The 23189-nt window shown below is 36.6% G+C and overlaps 1 protein-coding gene and 1 non-coding gene across 8 annotated transcripts in view; both read right to left on the bottom strand.

Moving 5' to 3' along the window:
• The window catches only part of RC3H2 (ring finger and CCCH-type domains 2), a 44979-nt gene that overhangs the window by 19211 nt on the left and 2579 nt on the right, over positions 1 to 23189 (bottom strand). For 5 of the 7 annotated variants that reach the window (XM_036329726.1, XM_036329727.1, XM_036329728.1 and 2 more), the window contains exons 2-10: positions 17568 to 17865; positions 14503 to 14620; positions 11905 to 12138; positions 9078 to 9253; positions 7450 to 7650; positions 6854 to 6986; positions 6635 to 6753; positions 4529 to 4641; positions 1884 to 2192 (exon numbers count right to left, since the gene is read on the bottom strand). In XM_036329726.1, the coding sequence (XP_036185619.1) occupies positions 1884 to 2192; positions 4529 to 4641; positions 6635 to 6753; positions 6854 to 6986; positions 7450 to 7650; positions 9078 to 9253; positions 11905 to 12138; positions 14503 to 14620; positions 17568 to 17798 (1634 nt within the window). In that variant the 5' untranslated portion in view covers positions 17799 to 17865. Of the gene's footprint in view, positions 1 to 1883; positions 2193 to 4528; positions 4642 to 6634; positions 6754 to 6853; positions 6987 to 7449; positions 7651 to 9077; positions 9254 to 11904; positions 12139 to 14502; positions 14621 to 15305; positions 15447 to 17567; positions 17866 to 23189 lie in introns of those variants that run through there. The other 2 variants (XM_036329730.1, XM_036329729.1) reach the window with 2 other exon arrangements.
• LOC118667812 lies at positions 7070 to 7180 on the bottom strand. Its single transcript, XR_004971398.1, has one exon. It is a non-coding gene; the product is annotated as a small nucleolar RNA SNORD90 (small nucleolar RNA).

Below are 23189 nucleotides of genomic sequence, written 5' to 3'. Positions count from 1 at the left end.
TTCAGGATTCTAGGCTCTCCTTTGCTGCAGCCCCTCTCATACAGACATGCTCTTAGCTGTGCCCCTTCTACTGATGAAGCCACTCCTTCCTCACTATCCATATTTTTGGAACCAGCTCATTGTCTTAACATCTGAGAGTCCTTTCACAGTGACTCCCTGCAGAATCAGTTACTCTTTTTTTAATGTCCAAAAACACTTGGAACACAACTCCATTACAGTACCTTTCACAATATATTATATATTACATCTGTCTCTTAAACTACACGAGAAGACCGTTAGAGGCAGGAAGTATATCCAGTTCATTATCATTACTACACCAGCTGGCCTGGTGTTTGGCACATAGAAGACCCATAATTCTTGATTGAATAAATATATGATTTACTTATTTGTATTAATTTATTTTAAAAGTTTCCTCCTGGTCCATCATATTTAAAATGAGATATAATTTACCCTTTTAAAGTATACACTTAAGTGATTTCTGGTATATTCACAATATACAACTATTAGCATTATCTATTTTTGAAACATTTTCATCAACCCCAAAGAGAAACCTGTACTCATTAGTATTCGCTCCCCATTCCCTTTTTCCCTAGCCCTAGCCCCTAGGAACCACTAATCTACATTCTGTCTATATAGATTTGCCTATTCTGGACATTCAAATAAATGGAAATATACACTATGTGGCCTTTTGTATGTAGCTCCAATGTTGCTTCATTTATGTAAATGCTGTCTTCAAAACTATATCATCTTGTTTTTACAAGACAGAGATATCTTATACATCTCATGTATTTTCAAGAGTGCCAAGAACAGAATTCAGAATGAGTGCGCAAGTAACATTTGCTAACTAGACAATGTTCTCTGATATATATAATTTCTGAAATCTCCCCGAGGTAAGAGTATAATGATCGTTTAATAAACAAATTCCCCTATGACATGCTAACTGCAGAAATAAAAAATATAAATGCTTACTTACCCATCATTTATTATATGAAATCACCAGCAGTTTACTGTGTGCCTAGCATAAACCTAGCGTAAAGTTTTTTTCCTAGAAGGTATATACTAGGTACTGACACACTAGATATGGGTGACAAAATCTGAACATGCTTTAACTTGGATTTTAAAATAAAAGAATAACAAAGCATGAAATTTTAGAGGTGGAACTTTTCAGATCATCTGAAAGTTTTAAAATTTTTTCTTAAAGCACCAAAACCCCTTTGCCAAATTAAATCCTATGCTGAAATCCAACAATAATGGAGGCAATAATAATGATAATAATGACAGATATTTATTAAATGCTACGTGGCAGGTGTTGTTCAAAGCACACTGCAGTATTAAGTCATTTTATCTTCACAATAGTAGTAGGTACTATTATTATACTAATTCTATGGATGAGTAAACTGAGGAAAACAGATTAAGTAACAGCCAGAATTTGAACCCAGAGAGTTTGGCTCCGAAGATTTCCCTCTTAATTTCTATACACCATTACAGAATATAGACTACAACTGTTCTCATTAAAGCAGGAGCTGGAAGCTCAAGCCTCTCACCTGCTTAGGTTTCTACTTAATTCCTTTCTGGCAACTCTATGGACTCAACCCTCAAGTTTAAGGAAAGAAGGTGTGAAAAAACATAATTGTGGTCCAACCTCTTCAGTTTATGATTGAGGGAAACAAAACCAAGTTAAAGTAACTTCCCAAGGGCACAAAGCTATTCAGTTACAGAGCCAGGACTAGCACTCAAATTATTTTGGAATTTCATACTGTTTCTACATGACACATTCTACATAAAACTTCTACTAACTGCTTTTCCTCAGGAAAAATAAAAATACTCAGGCATTTCTACAAAGTCTAAGTAACTCATATTAAGCATTTTTACCTACTACTTACTTTTCAGTTACTGACTCTGAAGAAGGCCCAGCAGCATTCTGACCATTAGTGCCAACTTTCCCCACTTTCTTCACAGTCTCCAGAGCTCTTAATGCACTGTCAGCATTACGTGGGATTAGCTGGGAAACACTGTTTTCTGCATTGGAAATTCCATTTGTACTTGGAACAATTTTCCCCGTTGCTTCAGTACTTCCTATGACAGAAATGACATTTCCGGCTGTGGTTGTGACAGTGTTGCTTACACCAACTTTATTTAGAAGAGGAAATGTTCTTACAGTTGCATTGATCTTTTTGTTCCTTAATCGATACCTGTTTTAAAAACAATTAATGTATTGATGACTATTTCACTATATCTTAAAAAAAAAAAAGACAATGGGAAAAGATTTAAAAAGAAGGAAACAGTTTTGAAAGTTTCTTCAGCTAAATATCATATACGGTCTATATCAAACTCTGCTCTAATAGATGCCACATGAAAATACATATTCCATTCACCTACACACAGACACCTGTACATATAGGCACATATTTAATAGCAAGCAAAGTACACATGCATCCAAAGAAGGCTTCTGAGGGAGTGGGAAGAGATCCTTTTGAAAATTTTGTCTATCTGGAATATAAAGTTCACTAAATAAAAATGAAATAAACCATATAAAATTTAATTGGGACTATAAAGAGAAAGGTATACAAGAGTTGAAAAAATTCTGTTGTTAAAAATTTGTTAATTATATAATTTTAAAGAAATGAAAACACTGCCTTAGCTGGCTTGGCTCAGCGGATAGAGCATCGATCGGACTGCGGACCAAAGGGTCCCGGGTTCGATTCCGGTCAAGAGCACATACCTCGGTTGCAGGCTTCTCTCTGACTGGGCCCTAGTTGGGGGCACGTGCAGGAGGCAACCAATTGATGTGTCTCTCTCACATCAATGTTTCTCTCTGTCTCTTCCTCTCTCTTCCATTCTTCCTAAAAAAATCAATGGAAAAATATCCTCGGGTGAGGATTAACAACAACAAAAAAGAAATAAAAAAATTAAAACTCATTTTTAAATAAACAGATTATTTTATGAGATGATTATCAGAAAGGTAGGCACACACTAGATGATGCAAGGTCTTAGAGCCACAATCTAGATTTTATATCTTTATCCATACAGTAATGAGAAAATACCTAAGTATCTACAATGAGTCTTATGGCAAAGTTCTCCCTATTTTGTGGGAAATAATGAGATTGGGGTGGGCAACAGTAGCTGTAAGAAAACTACTTAGACCCTGACTGGTTTGCCTGTGGACTGAAGGGTCCCAGGTTCAATTCCAGTCAAGGGCATGTACCTTGGTTGCGGGCACATCCCCAGTGGGAGGCAGCTGATGGATGTTTCTCTCTCATCGATGTTTCTAACTCTATCCTTCTCCCTTCCTCTCTGTAAAAAAAATCAGTAATAAAATATATTTTTTTAAAAAAAGAAAACTAGTTAGGAGGCAACTGTGTACCAAGAAAAGGGGATGATAGCCCTGGTGGTTGGAGCTTCGGCCCTCAGACCAAAGCGTTGCAGGTGCAATTTCCGGTCTAGGCATATAGCTGGGTGACAGGTTTGATCCTGGCCCTGGTCAGGATGAGTGCAGGAGGCAATCAATCTCTCTCATATCGATGTTTCTCTCATTCCCCCACCACCTTCCTACCACTTTCTCTTAAAAAAAAAAAAATCAATGGAAACAATATCCTCAGGCGAGGATTAAAAGAAGGGGGCAGAGGGGATGATAGTTTGGACTATAAGAATGGGAAGATGAAGGAAGAATTGAGAAATATATAGGAACTGATAGAACTTAGTGACTAAGACAAGCAGGTGAAAGAAAACTGACACAAAGATGATTCTTATAACATGACATGAATTAACTGGTTGGATCAGGGAACACTGGGGCAGAGTAGAATGGAAGGTAGAAGAGGAGGGTGCATAGGACTAGAAAATGAGCTCAAACTGAGTTTAAAGTGTCTAAAAACAAAAGGGAAAGGTCCATTAAAAGTTGATACTCAGGCCCTAGCTGGTTTGGCTCAGTGGATAGAGCATCGGCCTTTGGACTGAAGGGTCCCAGGTTTGATTCTGGTGAAGGGCACATGCACAGGTTGCAGGCTCAATCCCCAGTAGGGGGCGTGCAGGAGGCAGCTGATCAATGATTCTCTCATCATCGATGTTTCTCTCTCTCCCTCTCCCTTCCTCTCTGAAAGCAATAAAAAATATTTTTAAAAATAATACAATAAAATAGCTTTTACCCATTTACTTTTATGTTTAGGGTAAATGGACCTAGAAAAAGGAATTACCCATAGGAGAAGAGAAAAGGAAAAGATACATAAAAAGACTGTTAAAATAAGACCAAAAGTCATAAAAAGAAAATCTGCATTACCATTTACCTGGGCCTTTGCTGTTATCTTCAAGTGAACTGGAGCAAATAAGATTGCACATAGGAGTATTTTCATTCTACACAGGTGCTTAGCAGAAACATGTATTTCAGCTGGTTAACTTACGTTAACCTTGCTCCCAGAAGCAACAAGGTAGTTAATTGCATCGTGAAAACTCATCACAAACTTTAAGATTGTATCTAACACTTTCATAATGGCCCACAATTAAACCCATATGCAACAGAATTCTCATAACTTACTTTTCAAGCTCTTCCTGAGAATGGGCAAAAGTACAGTTTGTTCCTCGTGGACACCCTCCTTGCTGTCTTAGATCTCGGCACATGCTAGTCTTATATTTGCTGTTTGGCTGAGGCTACAAAAAGAATCAGTGTGTGGAAAAGTGAAGATTCCAGGTGTTACTCACTCTTGGGACTTCAAAATTTCATGACTACACCTTCAATTCTTTTTCACATTAGATATAAGTAATTCTCATGCTGAAACAATTATCATTCCATTGTTTCTTATTAAGAATTACGTGGCATAACCCTGAGTTGGCCTTTTAGACATTCCCTCTGGAGATTATCTGAAACTGGTTCAAATGTTATGTCTATTTATTTGTCAGTCAACACAAAGCCCATGAAAATACAAGATTTCCTCATCAATTCACTGCTGTGTTAAAATTATGATACCAAGCCCTGACCGGTTTGGCTCAGTGGATAGAGCGTCAGCCTGCGGACTCAAGGGTCCCAGATTCGATTCCGGTCAAGGGCATGTGCCTTGGTTGTGGGCACATCCCAGTGGGGGGTGTGCAGGAGGCAGCTGATCCGTGTTTCTCACTCATCGATGTTTCTAACTCTCTATCCCTCTCCCTTTCTCTCTGTAAAAAAAATCAATAAAAATATATTTAAAAAAAAATTATGATACCAAAACCAAACAAAAACTTTAAAAAAGCATTTAAAGGCCGTAAGTTTGTTCAATTAAGCTTTCCCAGGATATGTAGAATATGATTTCCCCTGAAAGTGAAAAATTAAGAAATACCTATTTATTTGTCAAGTTGAGGGTACAACTCTCTTTTAGGCTCGGAGTTAAGTTCACATAATGAGGCAAAATATAAAAACCTCAGCATACCTACTATGATTTGCATTAAAATCTAAAATGTCCTCGTTATTTTTGTGACCTTAATAAAGATGAAACATTTATCTTTCAGTTGGTGTTTGAATAGTATAATGTCTTCTAAAGGAATAAGGATATAAGATTGGAAAGATCACTTTGGAGTAGATTTGATCCTACCTCTGTCACCGCCCCATGACTTTAGATATGCTATTTAACCATTTTAAGCTTCAACTTGGGAATAGCAATTATCTTGCAAGTGACTGTGAGAATTAGAAATAATATATGTAAAAGATTGAACATAGGAACTGGCTCACAGTAACTTAATAAAAAAATGTCACCCTGGCTGTGTGTTTAGTGGTTAGTGCATCGGCCCATGCACTAAAGGGTCAGGGGTTTGATTCCTGGTTAAGGATACGTACCTGGGTGGCAGGTTAAACCCCCAGCCCCAGCTGTGCCACATGCAGGAGGCAACCAATTGATGTCTCTCTCACATGGATGTTTCCCTTTCTCTTTTCCTCCCTCCCCATTCTTTCCTCCTTCCCACTCTCGCTAAAAAAAAAAAAGGGGGGGGAGGATATCCTCAGGTGAGAATTAACAACAACAACAAAAGTTAATAAATAATAAATAGGTGTTATTAGAATAAAGGAGTTATACCTTAAATAACTCCTTCTAAAGTACACTGAAGATGTGTTTTAAAATATTTTTATTGATTTTTTTTTTTTTTAAGAGAGCGGGGGAGAGGGACAGAGAAAAAACAACAACATCATTGTGCCCCCTGCTGGGGATGGAGCCTGCAACCCGGGCACGTGTCCTAACTGGGAATTGAACCAGCAACTTTTTCGTACACTGGATGACTGGCAACCAACTGAGCCACACAGGCCAGGGCTGAAAATATTTTAAAAATTCAATTTCCACATACTTACAAATAGAAATTCATTGACAGAAATGAAGAAAAAAGTGACAATTTCTCCACATTAGGAAAGAATCAGATAAAATGTTTGGAAGGAATCAATAATCTACATTTGGTAAAAGACATCTGCAATCAATTCATATTCAAGATACAATCCAAACTGTTGCTGTATTCTGAATTATTTATCAGGTATACTACAACCTGAGTTTCTCCCAAAAGAATAGATAATAAAACTTATAAGAGAGTAGAGCCATTTAAAGAGTTCATTAGCCAGATAGCTTGTTAAATGTTCAGGATGAACCTCTGTTAGAGATAACGGTACAAGTACAATAAACGTGCTTACCTGAGGTGTCTCATGGCCTTTTCTACTATAATTCTGTATGAAGTCCACAAGGCCATGAACTACTGTTTTAACAGCTACCATTGCATTTTCTAGCTGCTCCCAAGTTGGTGAAACAGCATCTAAAATAAGCCAAGGAGATGGGATGGAGGAGAGAATTTGTTAGCAGAAATTATCTTGTTATTATGAAAAACAAAAGCAATTGAGTATTTTCCAACATACCTGGATTGGGGTCTATGTTTGCAAGAAGCTCTAAATGAGGCCTCAGTCTATTTAAGTTAGCTGGGTCACCTGTTCGTTGCAAAACAATTGTCAATTCCTGGACACTCTTTGCAAATGATTCTGGAGATTGCAGCTAACAAAACAGAAGACAGAGTGGTTTTTACTCTAATTCTTACATCTATTTTCAAATGCTTTCATTAAGTCAATATACTAAATAGGTTTTCGAGTGTCTTCAGACTCCATAGTAGGAGTATCAATGGTGAATTAGATTTTCACCTCAGAATCTGCCCTATGAAATTCATCATTAGACACTCAGAAAACTCATTTATAAGCTGTATTAGCTCTCTGGAGTTGGAATGTAGATAAATGACAGACTTTGTAAGCCAAGCTGCTTTTATCCTGTATTTGCTTCCCTATTGCCTCCCTTAGTTTATTTTGAAAGTTAAAAAAAAATAATTAAAAGGGGAAAAAAAGATTTTATAAGACTGATTTTTAAAAACATAGAATCTTCAACTGGTTGTCTCTTTAGTCCTTTCAGAAGATTCCAGTATTTTCCAATGTAACAACAATAGATTAGGATCTCTAATTTCACAAACCTTATCAATAATAGACTGCATGTGTGATTTATGCGCTAAGTCACCATATAGAAGTGAGGACCACTGCTCGGGTGAAATACGAAGTCCTGCTTCCATAGCAATATGAACAATTTGGGCATCATGTTCTCTGCGTAATGCCTCATAGCTCCGAAATTCTTCTTTTAATTGCATCAGAGAAGAGTCTTCATCTCTTTTAGTAACCTAAGCAATAGAAAGGAGAAATACACCCAACCCATCAGAACCGGTCTGCTTTCCCTCCTTCCATAACCAAACCTTCTTTTTTTTTTTGGGGGGGGGGGGTGATGTAAGATGGGGAGAAACTACTATGTATCAGATACCACAAAAAGACGGTACAAGAAAGAAAAGTTTAGGACACCCAAAATTCTAATCTGGCATAATTTAAGAGCAGAGTATAACTTAAAAGTCACAAAAATCTATATTCTGTCATAACCTACTTAAAGAAACACTGAGGGGAAAAAAGGAGGAATTATCAATGTAAAAAGTAGAAAAAAGGAAACCCAAAAAACCAGAGGATGCTAGCACCTCTCTAACCACCATCTATGGTACAGGGTATCTCCTGGGAGCCATACGCATCTATCTACCTGAGTAGTAAAGATGGACACAGGTGATTAAGAGAACCTGGTCCTATTCAAATTCTATTAATATGTATCAGAATCACCCATGAAGTTTTGAAAACTATAATTTCAGGTCTACTGAATCAAAACCCTTGGCTTGAAGATCACAAAATTTAAAGTATGTATGAATGCTCAAGTCCTACGTGAGATATACCCAATCTGAATATCTCTGCATTAAACAGAATCGTTAACTTCCCTTGTTCTGACTCCATGCTAAAAGCAAACAAAAAACTCTTTTAAAGAAAAATGAGAATTCAAGGCAATTAAGAGTTGCACTTCTGCCAGAACCGGTTTGGCTCAGTGGATAGAGCGTCGGCCTGCGGACTCAAGGGTCCTGGGTTCGATTCCGGTCAAGGGCATGTACCTTGGTTGCGGGCGCATCCCCAGTGGGGGGCGTGCAGGAGGCAGCTGATCGATGTTTCTCTCTCATCAATGTTTCTGGCTCTCTATCCCTCTCCCTTCCTCTCTGTAAAAAATCAATAAAATATATTTTTAAAAAAAAAAAAAAAAAAAAAGAGTTGCACTTCTCACCCTAGCTGGTTTGGCTGAGTGGATAGAGCATGGGCCTGCAGATTAAAGAGTCCCGGGTTTGATTCCAGTCAAGGGCACATGCCTGGGTTGCAGGCTCGATTCCTGGTGGGGGGCAAGCAGAAGGCAGCCAATCAATGATTCTTTCTCATCACTGATGTTTCTATCTCTCTCTCTCTCTCTCTCTCTCTCTCTCTCTGCAGAAGGCAGCCAATCAATGATTCTTTCTCATCACTGATGTTTCTATCTCTCTCTCTCTCTCTCTCTCTCTCTCTCTCCCTTCTTCTCTAAAATCAATAAAAATATATTAAAAAACAAAAAGTTGTACTTCTCAAAAAAAGAGTTTCCTTCAACTCTTATAAGCATTCTGCATTTGTGGGGGCCTCTAACAGGATGATACCCATTACAGAAAGCCTCTGTCCCACATATAGGCATGTAATATTTAGATGGTTGCTTATTACTCACCTTAAAACAAGAAGCTCGATACAGTAGTTGCACAACATGACCAATACTTGTTTTTGATGCCTGAGGAAATCTTGGTTCTAATCTTTGCACAACAAAAAGTACCAGAACTTTCCTTGAGAGAGCAGAACCATCTTCTAGTGCCAGCAACACCAGCTTCAAGGCCTCTTCTTGCATAGCTAGAAGAAACATGAGTTCATGATAAATAAGAAACCCTGCAGATCACGTCTGTCAAAGATTTCCTTGGTATTAGTTTACAGTGGTTCATTTTCCAGTCTGTATTTAATTAGCACAAAAATAGGACATCACACATACACAAATACAGCTTGATTAAAAAATACGGTAGTCCACCCTTATCCACAGAGGATATGTCCTAAGACACCCAGTGGATGTCTGAAACTGTAGATAGTACCAAACTCTATATACAGAGGTGGGCAAAAGTAGGCTTACAGTTGTAAGTATGTGAAACAGAGCGTCTTCTTTTTTTTATTCCTCACCTGTGGTCATGCTTAGAGAAAGGAAGGGAGAGGAAGAGAGGAAAGAGGGAGAGAAGGGGAAGAAAAGAGGGGAGTGGAGAGAGAAAGAAACCTCGACCCACTGCCTTCCATATCATAAGTGCCCTGACTGGGATCGAACCGGAAACCTTTTGGTGCACAAGATTACACTCAAACAACTGAGCCACTCAGCCGGGGCAGAGCTTATTTTTGTATGATTATTTATTTATTAATTACAGTATTATTAACACAACTGTAAACTACTTTGCCAACCCTGTTTAATATGTTTTTTTCCTAAACAGTAAAGCCCTCACTTAACACTGTCAATAGGTTTTGCAACTTTAAGCAAAACAACCTATGATGAAACCAATTTTACCATAGGCTAATTGACACAAACAAGAGCTAAGTTCCTATCGCATCTCATCAACGTTATAATAAAACGATGTTGAATGTTATTCGAGAACCTGCTGTACATACATACATACATACCTATGTAAAGTTTAATTTACAAATTAGACACAGTAAGAGATTAACAATAACTAAAAATAGAACAATTATAATATACTATAATGCTTTGTGAATATGGTCTCTTCCTCAAAACATCTTACTGTACTGTACTCAAGATTCTTGTGAAGATACGAGATGATACTATGACTACACGATGAGATGAAGTGAGGGGAATGACATAAGCATTGTGACTTAAAGTCAGTCTACTATAAGTGTTACTTGAACACAAGCAGTGAGACACCTCAACAGACTAATTACCAAGATGGCTACTAAGTGACTAATGGATGGATAGAACATACTGTAAGGACATGCTGCATGCTGGACAAAGGAATGATTCACAATGACATGAGATTTTATCACACTACTCAGAGTAACGTGCAATTTAAAACTTATAAATTGTTTATTTCTGGAATGTCCCTCCTAATATTTTTAGACCTCAGGTAACTAAAACTGCAGAAAAAGAAACCACAGATAAGGGGTCTGCAATCAAACAAAAGAAAACATCTTTCCTATTAAACAACCAATCAGAACACAAGTCAAGAACACAAGTCAAGAGAACTTAACATAAAGTGAAAAAAAGTCCTCATTTATAAAACACACACCGCTACTCTGACAAATAACATGTGAAGGACACACAGTCTTATTTTTATTTATTTATTTTTTTAATATATTTTATTGATTTTTTACAGAAAGGAAGGGAGAGGGATAGAGAGTTAGAAACATCGATGAGAGAGAAACATCGATCAGCTGCCTCCTGCACACTCCCTTGGATGTGCCCACAACCAAGGTACATGCCCTTGACTGGAATCGAACCCGGGACCCTTGAGTCCACAGGCTGACGCTCTATCCACTGAGCCAAACCAGTTAGGGCAGGACACACAGTCTTATGATAAATGGTAATTTTTTCAATGCATGAAACTGTTACTCTGCCTGTCAGAACTAATTTTTATATAATTTTAAAATGATACTAGCCTCTAGGTGCAATACCTAAAGAAGGTATTAATTTATGTTGTTTTCCAGCCAGGGAAATACTTACAACATAAATGCCATAAAAAACATTTTTGGAATAATTGATAAAACTGGAATATAAACTATAGACTGTAGTATTGTACCCTTGTTTTTAGGAAACACACTTAAGGATTAATGGGTATTCAACCTACTTTCAAATGGTTCATAAAAGAAAGAGGGAATAATATAACAAATGTAGCAAATTAAAAAACTAATCAATGTGGATAAGGAGTACACAGGAATTCTCTGCATTATTCTGTATTTTACTTATGGATTATGAAGAGAAGAGAGAGAGAGAGAGAGAGAGAGAAACACCCATCTGTTGTTCCCCTTATTTATGCACTCATTGGCTGATTCTTGTTTGTGCACTGACTAGGAATTGAACCTGCAACCTTGGCATATCGGGATAAGGTTCTAACTGAGCTACCTGGTCAGGGGCTCTGCATTATTCTTGCAGCTTTTTGTTAAATTTGAAATTATTTCAAAATTAAAAGTTTAAAAAAATTTACTTTTCCTTTACTTACCACCTGTGCAATCTTAACTAACTCAGTTAACTCAGTTTTCTAATATGTAAAATTGGATCTGTGTTACCTCTCCTGAAGGGCATTGAAGATTAAATGAGAGAATCTGTTCTAAAGCATTATAGCACTTATCGTATAGATTATGATCAACAAAAACTGGCTGGTTTATCTGTAATTATGTCAAGCTTTGTATGTATAAATAAAGATGGGTTGAGTCTGGGGATTCTCACCTACCTCTAGAAATTGGCATCCTCTAGCCCTGATAACCAACAAGAAAGGCAAGATAGTGATCTATCTTACCTGGCCCTAGAAACTGGCATCCTCGAGCCCTGACAGCAGCCCATAAGTTGGCAGACAATTGCTGAGGGTTCTGGTGCTGTAATATTAGTTCCGTTACAGTTCGTTCTCCAAGTGAACGGGCTGCTCGCATGGCTCTTACACGACCTTCTTCCTCTACCAGTTGACAATTTACAAGTGTCACCAGTTTCCTTTGCATTGGACGGCTCAGTGCACTCTGGTTCAAACTAGCTACACCTTTAGGAAAAAGGAAACAAAGAAAACTAACGTTTTTTCAATTAAAAAAAGACAAGCCAATTTTTATTATATGTATTTAACTATTAAGCCACAATTCCTAATGAGCCTCCTATGAACAAATTTACCTTTTTTTTACTCAATCTATTTCAGTTTATTACCAGTCACTGATAATAAGAGCCTAATTTTTAGTTTCTTCAAATTTTATACTTAGGTATCCTCTTCTCTGGGTTATATGAGTGCCTCAACAGAGAGTACCTTTGGTTTGTTTATTTAGTCTATTTACTAAAATTATTGAAGGTAAATATAAAGTTGCATGAAGTTTAAAAGTAATAACTATTAACAGAGTTGTTTTTTTTATTATATACAAGATATTAAGAACATGGCGTAGTGACAAAATCCACAATCCTAACCCTTTTTCCCGACTCAAGGACATTGCTCCAACAATCCTTGTCTTTCTCCCATATCATCACTTTTTCCCTTCCCACTTGATCATTTCCATCAGTATTAACAAGAACAAGCCAGTTGTATTTCATCTGTCTTAAAAGTAAATCTTATTTATTCTTCTTCCCCTACCCCTGTCCCATTTCTTCCCCCTCTTTTTTTGAGTTTTTCTTTCCTTCCTTTTGTAGCAAATCTAGAATTATCTCAATTCCTTTCTCCACAATCTTTAAAATCTATTCCAAGTTTTTGCCACCATCACTTAACCAGTTTTGCTCATCATGACAATTTCCTCATCTTTGCTAAATTAACGGTCCATTCTCAATCCTTATCTTACTTGCCTTTTCAATAGCATCATCACAGATATCACCTCTAACTTATTTGATCACTTTTCTTTACATGGCTTCCAGAACACATTCTCTTAGTTTTCTAACCTTCTTACTTTTTTTTTCCAGTCTTATTTTCTGATTTTATCTTTTCTTCCTGTCTTCTTAATATTAAAGGGCCTCAGGACTCAGTTTTCATTTTCTTCTCTATCTACACTAGATGATCTCACCTAGTCTTACTGCATTAGATATCATCCATATGTCAATGACTTCCAAAGTTACAGCTCCTATACTTCATTCCTTAATATATATCCATCGGTTACTCAACAGCATTCAAGTGAAGATTTGACATAGCAGTTAACATGACCAAAATTGAACTCCAGGTTTTCCTACTTAAACCTGATCTACTACACTATCCCTTATCTAAATTGACGACAACCTCTCTTTTTCATGCGCAGGCCCCAAACCCAACAGTCATACTTGACTCCGCTCTTTCTCTCCTATCCCACATCCAATAATTTAAGAAAGTCTCTGGCCCTAGCTTTAAAATAGATCCTTGTTATTCTTTGAAGATACTACATATGCCTTGAGGACTTTACTATTCTGTCTGCCTTTAACAGTCTTTTCCCAGGAACCTACATAGCTAACTACCTCACCTTTTATCTCAAGATCAAAAGCTACCCTTTAACTGAGGCCTACACTCATCACCTTATTTCAAATTGCAATCTGCCTTTCTCCACTCACTCTGACATTTCTTATCCCTCTAAATGTATTATTTCCTTTCCATAGCAATTATTTATAACATGTTACATAATTTTCTTTTTTATTATATTTATTATTATACTTTCTCTCTTTTCTAAACATGATTGCTACAAGGGCACGCATATTTGCTCAAGTATCCCCAAGTACCAAAATAGTGTCTGGTGCTTACTATATGCTCTTAAGATATCTGTTCAATGAATGAATGAGGTGTACAGGGTAAGTCTCTCAAAAAAGAAAAAAATCACTATATCTAAAATATCGAACAGTGCAAAGCACAGAGCAGGTACAAAATAAATACTTGATTGATTTTTTCATTCAACATTTTATTACATATATGATATGCTAAACACTGGGTATGCAGTGATAAACAAAACAGAATTTCACTTCTGTCACAGCACTTAAAATAATTTATTGTGCTTACATGGCTATCACCCCAATAGACTGCGGGCTCCGTGAAGACAGGGACTGTAACCTCTATAAGTGCTCAATAAAATTTAATGAATGATTGAATGAATTCATGAACACATAAAACTTGTCTTAATAGGGCTTATCAAAAGTAATATCCTGCTATAGCACTATTAGTTTAATCAATGAATACAGATATTGCTTAAAGCTCAATGTTGTATGTCTAATGAATTATTAAATTAATAACAATATTGGTTGTTTTCAGAAAATAGTGTAATGAATGTTTTCAATCAAAAAGTTTTCCAAGATCTCTCCAAGCAAACTCATTTTCCAAAACTCAAAATGTTTTAAGAGGGCATCAGCATCAAATCTGTCAGAGTAAATGTATTACCAAGTCCTCCTCACCAGGAAAAAACACTTTTTGGGAACTTACCTTTACCTCCACTTAGTGGTTTTAAGTAGAGTGCCAAATCTTCAACACATTTCTTTGCAACTTCATAATGTTTGTTCTCACCTAGATTACTTAACTTTATTGACTGATGGTCTGGTACCTAAAAACAAAACAAACAAAAAATTGAAGAAATACATTCACTCAGCTTACAAGCTGTTATTTATATATTTGATAATAGTCTTGGTGAGTATAAATTATAACAGAGACATACATCGAGGTAGTTTAAATAAAATTAAAGGCAAACATCTAATAAATCTGCTTTCCAAGAATCAAGAATATCATACTTAACAGCAGGGTCTGGGTGGGTTAATGGATGAAGAAAAGAAGCAGGCAGTTAATAGTACTGTATCAATGTTAATTTCTTGGGGTTGATAACTATGCTGTAATTTTATTTTTATTTTTTTATTGATTTTTTTACAGAGAGGAAGGGAGAGGGATAGAGAGGTAGAAACATCGATGAGAGAGAAACATCTATCAGCTGCCTCCTGCACACCTCCTACTGGGGATGTACCCGCAACCAACGTACATGCCTTTGACCGGAATCGAACCTGGGACCTTCCAGTCTGCAGGCCGATGTTTGCTCTATCCACTGAGCAAAACCGGTTAGGGCTATGCTGTAATTTTAAAAGATGTTAATATTAGGGGAAGCTGCAGGAAGTTATACAGGTCCTCTGTATAACTTTTGCAACTTTTTCTAAAAGTATTTCAAAACAAAAAGTAGGTAAAAAGGACAAGAATTTTTTCCCCTTAGCACTAAGTACCTTCTTACTATATAATGTACTTACTATATTTACTGTACCCCCTTGCTAGAATATAAGCACCACAAGACACAGTGTTCTCAATGAAAGGTCAAAACTGCAGCTCTGCCATTTCTACGAGTGATCTTGAGTAAATTATTTAACTGCTCCAAGTCATGGTTTCCCTATCTGCAAAATGAAGATGAAAATCCCTATTTCATTGTGCCATTATAAAAATTCAATTTAGCTTGTTGGGGGGGGGGGGTGCAGGGTGAGGGGGGTCAATGGGGACAGAGGGGACATCTGTAATACTTTCAACAATAAAGATAAATTTTAAAAAATGTTAAAATTCAATTTAACAAATATTTATATTTATGGAGTTATTACCATGTACCAAGCACAGTGAGCTAAACAGACAAAATTTCTTGCCCTTGTGGAGCTTACATTCTAGTGGAGAAGAGAGAAGGCAACCAATAAATTTAAAAGAAACATAAATAAAAAACATAGTATGATGAAGGGTGATCAATATCAATTATCCAACAAGAATAAGGAAAATTAGGAGTACTGGAGAGAGGTTGCAATTTTAAGGGGGATGGTCATGACATTAGAAAGACTTAAAAGAGGAGAAGGAATGAGCATTCTAGGCAGAGTCACTACACAAACGCCCTGAGGTGGGAAGACTTCTGGCTTATTTAACAACGGACTGGGAGGCAGTGTGGCATAAGCAGAAAGAGTGAAGACAGTAGTAGATGAGCCTGAAAAGATAAAAGAAATCACACTGCATAAGCCTGCTGGCTATTTTTAAGAACCAACTGAGAGGACATTTATTTAAAAGACAAACACAATACCTGCCCTATAGCAGATGGTAAATAAACGGTAGCTAGTATTATTACAAAAAAGTAAACAGTATTTTGTTGGATCCAAGATGCCATTATTTGCAAGAGCCACCATTATTTTCTGCACTGTTAAGAAAAATTGCTGCCAATTAAATTATGATGCACTAATAATTACAACTGCATCTTGATTTCAGAGTGTCTGGATTATGAACATTGAGAAGAAATGTTGTTCTTTAATAGGAAAACTTCAAATATGAAGATAGTATGGAACGAGATATTTTAATTCATTGAATTTTCTAAGATGTGACTGATCAGAAAAATTCTTACTTTCTTACTTTATGTAATACACAATGTACAGAATCTTCTTCCTCACTTGTAAAACGGGGATATTAAATACCTGAAAAGCAATAGCAAGAATCTACATATATAAAAGCCTAAGCAACCGGCCAACCGACCAACAGCTATGATGCGCACTGACCACCAGGGGGCAGATGCTCAACGCAGGAGCAGAAACCACAGGCACGGAAACAGGGAACAGGCTGATGAATCTCAGAGGGAAAGGGGGTAGGGGTGATGGCGATCAAAGATTAACCAAAGAGCTCATATGCATACTAGAGGCCTGGTGCACGGATTTGTGCACTGGTGGGGTCCCTCGGCCTGGCCTGCAGGGATTGGGCCGAAACCGGCTCTCTGACATCCCCTGAGGGGTCCTGGATTGCAAGAGTGCAGGCCAGGCCAAGGGATCCCACAGGTACACGAATCCATGCACCAGGCCGCTAGTTAATAATAATAGATATTGAATATTTACAATCATACCTACATAAAGTAGACTCTCATTAAATGAAAATTACTGTAAATCTAGGACTTTGCTCTGATTCAATAAAATGATTATCAACAAGAAATAGTTATTTTTTAGCATGGTTTTCGATATACTCATCCCCAAATAGGGCTTATTTTATAACTAGAGGCCCGATACATGAAATTTGTCCAAGGGGTTTGGCCCTCGCAGCCACAGCAGCTGCCTCAGCCCTGGCTGTTCGGTCTAATTAGCATATTACGCTTTTATTATTATAGATGTCAAGTGAAATTAAAAAGAAAACCAAAAAAACCTCCATTTGAGGTTTCTAGTTGGTTGCTCTCTGGCCAAAACTTTGATTACATTTCTTCTCGTATCACCTAATGAATAAATATTGATGTATGCTTATATCAAAATTTTTCTTATCCACCAAAATCACTTATAAAATAAATTTTGACCACAGCATTGAACACAGAGAATCATATAGCCATAATAAAATTATGGTTCTGCATAAGGATTTATGACATTTAAAGAAACTTTTGCAGGATACAATCATGAGAATCAGGTACACTGAATATTTTTACGTATCAAATATCATTAAACATACTTTGTACCCCTTAATGAACTAAGTACTATAATTATTGCACATACCAAATTAGTGAAATCTTGGAAGTTTACCTGGGCTCCAACTAATTGGAGAAGTGCGAAGTTGACAGGAAGCACATCAATGTCGGTGTTGATGGCAGTCTGATCAAAGGGACAAGCTTTTCGGTGAAGTTTGTTCAAGCAGGTCTTGCAAACAGTGTGTGAACAACCTAAACTGATGGGTTTGTGCACATTCTCATCAAATTCATTATAGCAGATTGGACAGGACAGAAATTCTGTCCATTGAGCTGCCTGCACAGGCATTGTGGAAGCTGGATGCTCGGGTTAGCAGTCTAGCAGATCATTATTTTGCTGTGTAGTGTTTTGTAAGCTGGAAATGGACAAAAGTAAGAATTAAATATATATTCATCATTCCCTTTCAAGAGCTAATTGTAAAGACAACCATCACAGCCTCAAGACCTAAAACACTTTTGAGTAACTTTGTATGTTTTGGATATCTTTTTCTTTAAGTCTATTTGCTGAATTAAATTTCTGAAATTTTGCCCAGAAACATTATTCTAAGAGTGTTCCTTTCAACTAAAAATATTTATATTAGTAGCTAATAAAACAATCATCAGAGCTATCATTTGTTTTTCTTAACTACTACATCAAATGGGCATATTAATATTCCACATTTCATTTTTAGGAACACATATTAATTTGGATAGCTGATTTTTTTTTAAAAAAAGTGTTTCCCACAGGTATCTACTACCCCAAAACATATTAAGATAGAGCCTAGAGTTAGTGAACTTTGGAAACCATTGTTCCAAACAATATCATGGTGAATCAAGTGTGAAGAAACAGCTTTGCCACCTGAATGACCACATCAGTCCAGGATATATATTCAACTTGGCAGCTTCACAAAAGAGGAAATCTCTGGTCAGGACTTGATTAGGAGGCTAACTGAGGTACTGAAAATCCTATATAATAAAAGTGTAATATGCAAATCAACCAAAGGTGGAACGACAGGTCGCTATGATGTGCACTGACCACCAGGGGGCAGATGCCCAATGCAGAAGCTGCCCTCCTGGTGGTCAGTCCACTCCCACAGGGGGAGCGCCACTCAGCCAGAAGCTGGGCTCACGCCTGGTGAGCCCAGCATCGGTGTTGGGAGCCTTTCCCGCCTCCACTGAAAGTGGGCAGGGCAGTAAGGAGCAAGGGGTCCCAGACTGCGAGAGGGATGTCTCACTGCCAGATTAGGCCCACTTCCCCTTGGGGATCAGGCCTAAGCTGGCAGGCGGACATCCCCCAAGGGGTCCTGGACTGTGAGAGGGCACAGGCTGGGCTGACAGAACCCACCCCCACCAGTGCACGAATCTTGTGCACTGAGCCTCTAGTAAGGGTATAAAAGGAGATTATAATGATAGAGCTGGTTATACATAAATGAAAAAAAGATGCTGACCTCAAAATACATTGCCAAAGTAAAAAAAGAAAAATATTGTCTTACAGCCCTAGCCAGTTTGGCTTACAGGATAAAGCATCAGCCTATGAAATGAAGGGTCCCAAGTTCAAGTCCAATCAAGGGCACATGCCTGGGTTGAGGACTTGATCCCCAGTAGGGGCATGCAGGAGGCAGCTAATCAATGATTCTCTCTTATCACTGATGTTTCTATCTCTCTCTCCTCACTTCCTCTCTGAAATCAATAAAAAAATATTGTCTTGCCCTAACCGGTTTGGCTCAGCGGATAGAGCGTCGGCCTGCGGACTCAAGGGTCCCAGGTTCGATTCTGGTCAAGGGCATGTACCTTGGTTGCGGGCACATCCCCAGTGGGAAGTGTGCAGGAGGCAGCTGATTGGTGTTTCTCTCTCATCGATGTTTCTAACTCTCTATCCCTCTCCCTTTCTCTCTGTAAAAAATCAATAAAATATATATTAAAAATATATATTGTCTTACAAATCTTGAATGTGGTTCTCTACAATACTTTTGACAAAACATATTTTGTGATTGATATATTAACATATATATATGAGATAGATAACATATATATATATATACACACATATCTCCAAAAACTGTCAGGTCCAATGAGCAAGATATAGAAGAAGAGCCCTGGCTGGTGTGGCTCAGTTCGTAAGTGCGTCATCCTATACCAAAAGGTGGTGGGTTTGATTCCCAGTCAGGGCACATACCCAGGTTATGGGAAGGATCCCCATTGGGGCACGTGCAGGAGGCAACCAATCCATCTTTCTCTCTCTCACACTGATGTTTCTCTCCTTCTCTCTCTCTCTCCCACTCCCTTCTTTTCTCTCTATAATCAATGAAAAACATATCCTAAGGTGAGGATTAAAAAATAAAATAAAAACACCTTTTAGAAGACTAAAAGAATATTAACATCTAATAATTATAAACTGAAAAACTGCAAAATATAAATTTCTATTTTTGATATTATAGTGTGAGAAAAATTACATTTGTATATGACTAAAAGGGACATGGGAAAAATAACAGTAAGTTTTCTTATTCCTAAGATCCAAATGTTTGTTCCATAATTTTTAGTAAAATAAAATATTTAGTATCAAAACTATGCTGTCGTCTAATTAAAATCTTTAGATTCCTAACTTGAAGATTCTACAGTTCACAAATTTTCTGTATCTTCTAATACTAAACTTATATAAGTCTGACAAAGGCTCTTTGGTGAACAAGAAATCTAGGTATTTAGGGCAATTAAACAGCCAATGGTTTATTTCATAAAAATGTTTATCAGCCCAAATATTTTAGTTCCACAGAAATTAGATGTTTAAAAATGAAGTCAGATTTAGAACAGAAAGGTCTATAACTCATTCTCCAATATCATCACATCCAAATGAATTTTATTAGCCTTTATTGTGCTTTTATGTTCACAAAAACTTAAGGTTTTAAAAATATCTTGTAAAAATAAATGATAGGGCTTGCTATGTAAAAAGCTCCCTATACAAACTTCTCCTCAAATAGCTCTAATGGGATGTACCTAATATACATTGCCACACCTATTAATGCCATCAATCTTAAAACCAGTCAGTTGGCTTTCAACTTTAAGGATGAGCACGAAGTAGGTGAATACATCACTCCTTGAAACTATATGACATTTTTAATGTTCAGCTTACCAGACTGCAGAATTATACAAGGAAAAGGCCTCTGAGGAAGAATAAATTTTATCTTAAATCTATGATTGAGGGCCCTAATTTAGTTAATAACTTGAACTGATTATTTATCAAAACAAGACACTGCATCAATTTTTTTTTTCATAATTCAGGGGGTCAGGGTATCAAAGGCCACTGAGTAATATAAAACTAGTAGCAAAATACTCTTTCCTAAAGGAACACTTGTGCACTGCTGGTGGGAATGCAGACTGGTGCAGCCACTATGGAAGACAGTGTGGAGTTTCCTCAAAAAACTGAAAATGGAACTCCCATTTGACCCTGTGATCCCACTTCTAGGAATATATCCCAAGAAACCAGAAACACCAGTCAGAAAGGATATATGCACCCCTATGTTCATAGCAGCACAATTCACCATAGCTAAGATCTGGAAACAGCCTAAGTGCCCATCAGTAGATGAATGGATTAGAAAACTGTGGTACATCTACACGATGGAATACTATGCTGCTGTAAAAAGGAAGGAACTCTTACCATTTGCAACGGCATGGATGGAACTGGAGAGCATTATGCTAAGTGAAATAAGCCAGTCAATGAAGGAAAAATACATGATCTCACTCATTCATGGATAATAGAGACCAGTATAAACTTTTGAACAATAATAGATACAGAGGCAGAGCTGCCTCAAACAGATTGTCAAACTGCAGCAGGAAGGCCGGGGAGGGTTGGGGGGCAGGAGGGAGGGGGGTAAGAGATCAACCAAAGGACTTGTATGCATGCATATAAGCATAACCAATGGACATAAGACACTGGGGGGTAGGGGAGGCTAGGGGACTGTCAAGGGTGGGGGGAAAAAAAGGACACATATGTAATACCCTTTGTAATACTTTAAGCAATAAAAAAAAAAAAAATACTCTTTCCTTATAGTTTTCCAAGATCATCCCCAAATGCTTTAAAGTTAGTGTGTGCATGTGCATGTGTGTGTGTGTGGTTGGGGGGGGAGCATTGTTTGAACATAAAAATTATATCTTTCATATTTTCACCTATTAGCTTTACAGTGTTTCAAACTATTCCAGAATATACTTGATAGTTGTATGTTATAATATTCTATATATATTTCTAGGTCTACAAACACCAGATGCTTTAATATTATTAAAGTTTAATTTCTAGTAATTTAATTTATACCTTTAAAAGACAGATTGTGCCAAAATTTTTACAGTAACTGCAAATTTTCCTTCTGTTGTGTGTCAGATTCTAACTTTCTAATAGGAAAATTATGAACTAAATTTTCCTTATTTAATAGATAAGGAACGGTTTGATTTTTAAAAAATGTTTTTCTTCAGTACCATTATCAATAAATTCTAGATTCCTCAATAAATATAAAAACAAAATAAAAATTTACCTAAGACAGAGTTCATGCTGTTCACTAAAACATTTAATTAATAATGACAAAATAGGCCTTTCATTTATTTAAAAAAGGCACTTTGTAAACATTTACCTAGAATATATTTTTATAATTATAAAAAGTGATAGCCTATTGTCTTTTTAATTTAACAATGGCAAGCTAAGAAAACATATTAATGTGTAAAGTTTCTAGATTTATATTAATACATTCCATAGTAACTTATTTGAATCTATGGAAACCTAAATTACTATTAACATTTATAGTTAATATTGATGTATTCATTCTAAAAATGCTACCAAAATATCTGAACTTGAGGTAAAATGGATTAAAAAGCTCACAACTCTAGATATGCAAAGGGACTACTTAAGAAAAACATTCTAATTAATTTTTTTGTATTTAACTAACTTTAGTTATTAGTTACTAAAATTGAAGATGAGTAAAACGATAAAGCATAGGAGTGAGAAACATTAAAGGTGGGACCTTAAACACATTTTTATTCAAGTAATTTTTAAGACTATAAGTCTCATATGATGCAAATTATAAACTGCTTTAAAAGCAAACTGCATACCAGCTAAGTACTTTCATTTTCTCATAACAGACTGCCATGATATTGTGCAGCTAGTTTATGACTATGATATCTGATTTTAAAATGCCAGAATAATGTTTATGCCTCTTTCACTATTGTATAAATATATACATTATTTTATAAAGGTGTAAAATTAGGGCTCAGGTCTGTTAATTAAAACACTCAGTTTTCATTCTAGTTTACCCATGTGAAGAATTTAAGCTACTGAAATGGACCTATAACAGTATTTAAAACCTTTAAAATAATTACTTTTGGACTTAAAAATAGTATTTAAAGCATCCTAAGTACAATTTAGACCTTAACCTACAAAACAAACAAAACCAACTAAAACTAAGCATTCAAACATATCAAAAGGATTGGAGCAAAAGGAACAGAATTACCATTTTAAAGACTGCTATGTAACTTTAGCCTAAGTTAGGAAAGATTTTTGACTCAAGTTTTACTTCAGCTCACTATGGGGTTGAACTTGGTTTTTTATTAAGTATGAGGTTTTTAACTTTCAGTGTCTTCCAAAAGAACAGTAATGAAATAATTCTTTATTTTAATTAATATAAGCAATACAGTTTTGCTTCTTTAGTGATGATTAGACTTG

This window comes from Myotis myotis, unplaced genomic scaffold (genome assembly GCF_014108235.1).
Source record: "Myotis myotis isolate mMyoMyo1 unplaced genomic scaffold, mMyoMyo1.p scaffold_m19_p_12, whole genome shotgun sequence".
NCBI lineage: Eukaryota > Metazoa > Chordata > Mammalia > Chiroptera > Vespertilionidae > Myotis > Myotis myotis.
The sequence above is the reverse complement of the archived record's forward strand: the minus strand, read 5'-3'. Positions and strand labels throughout refer to the sequence as shown.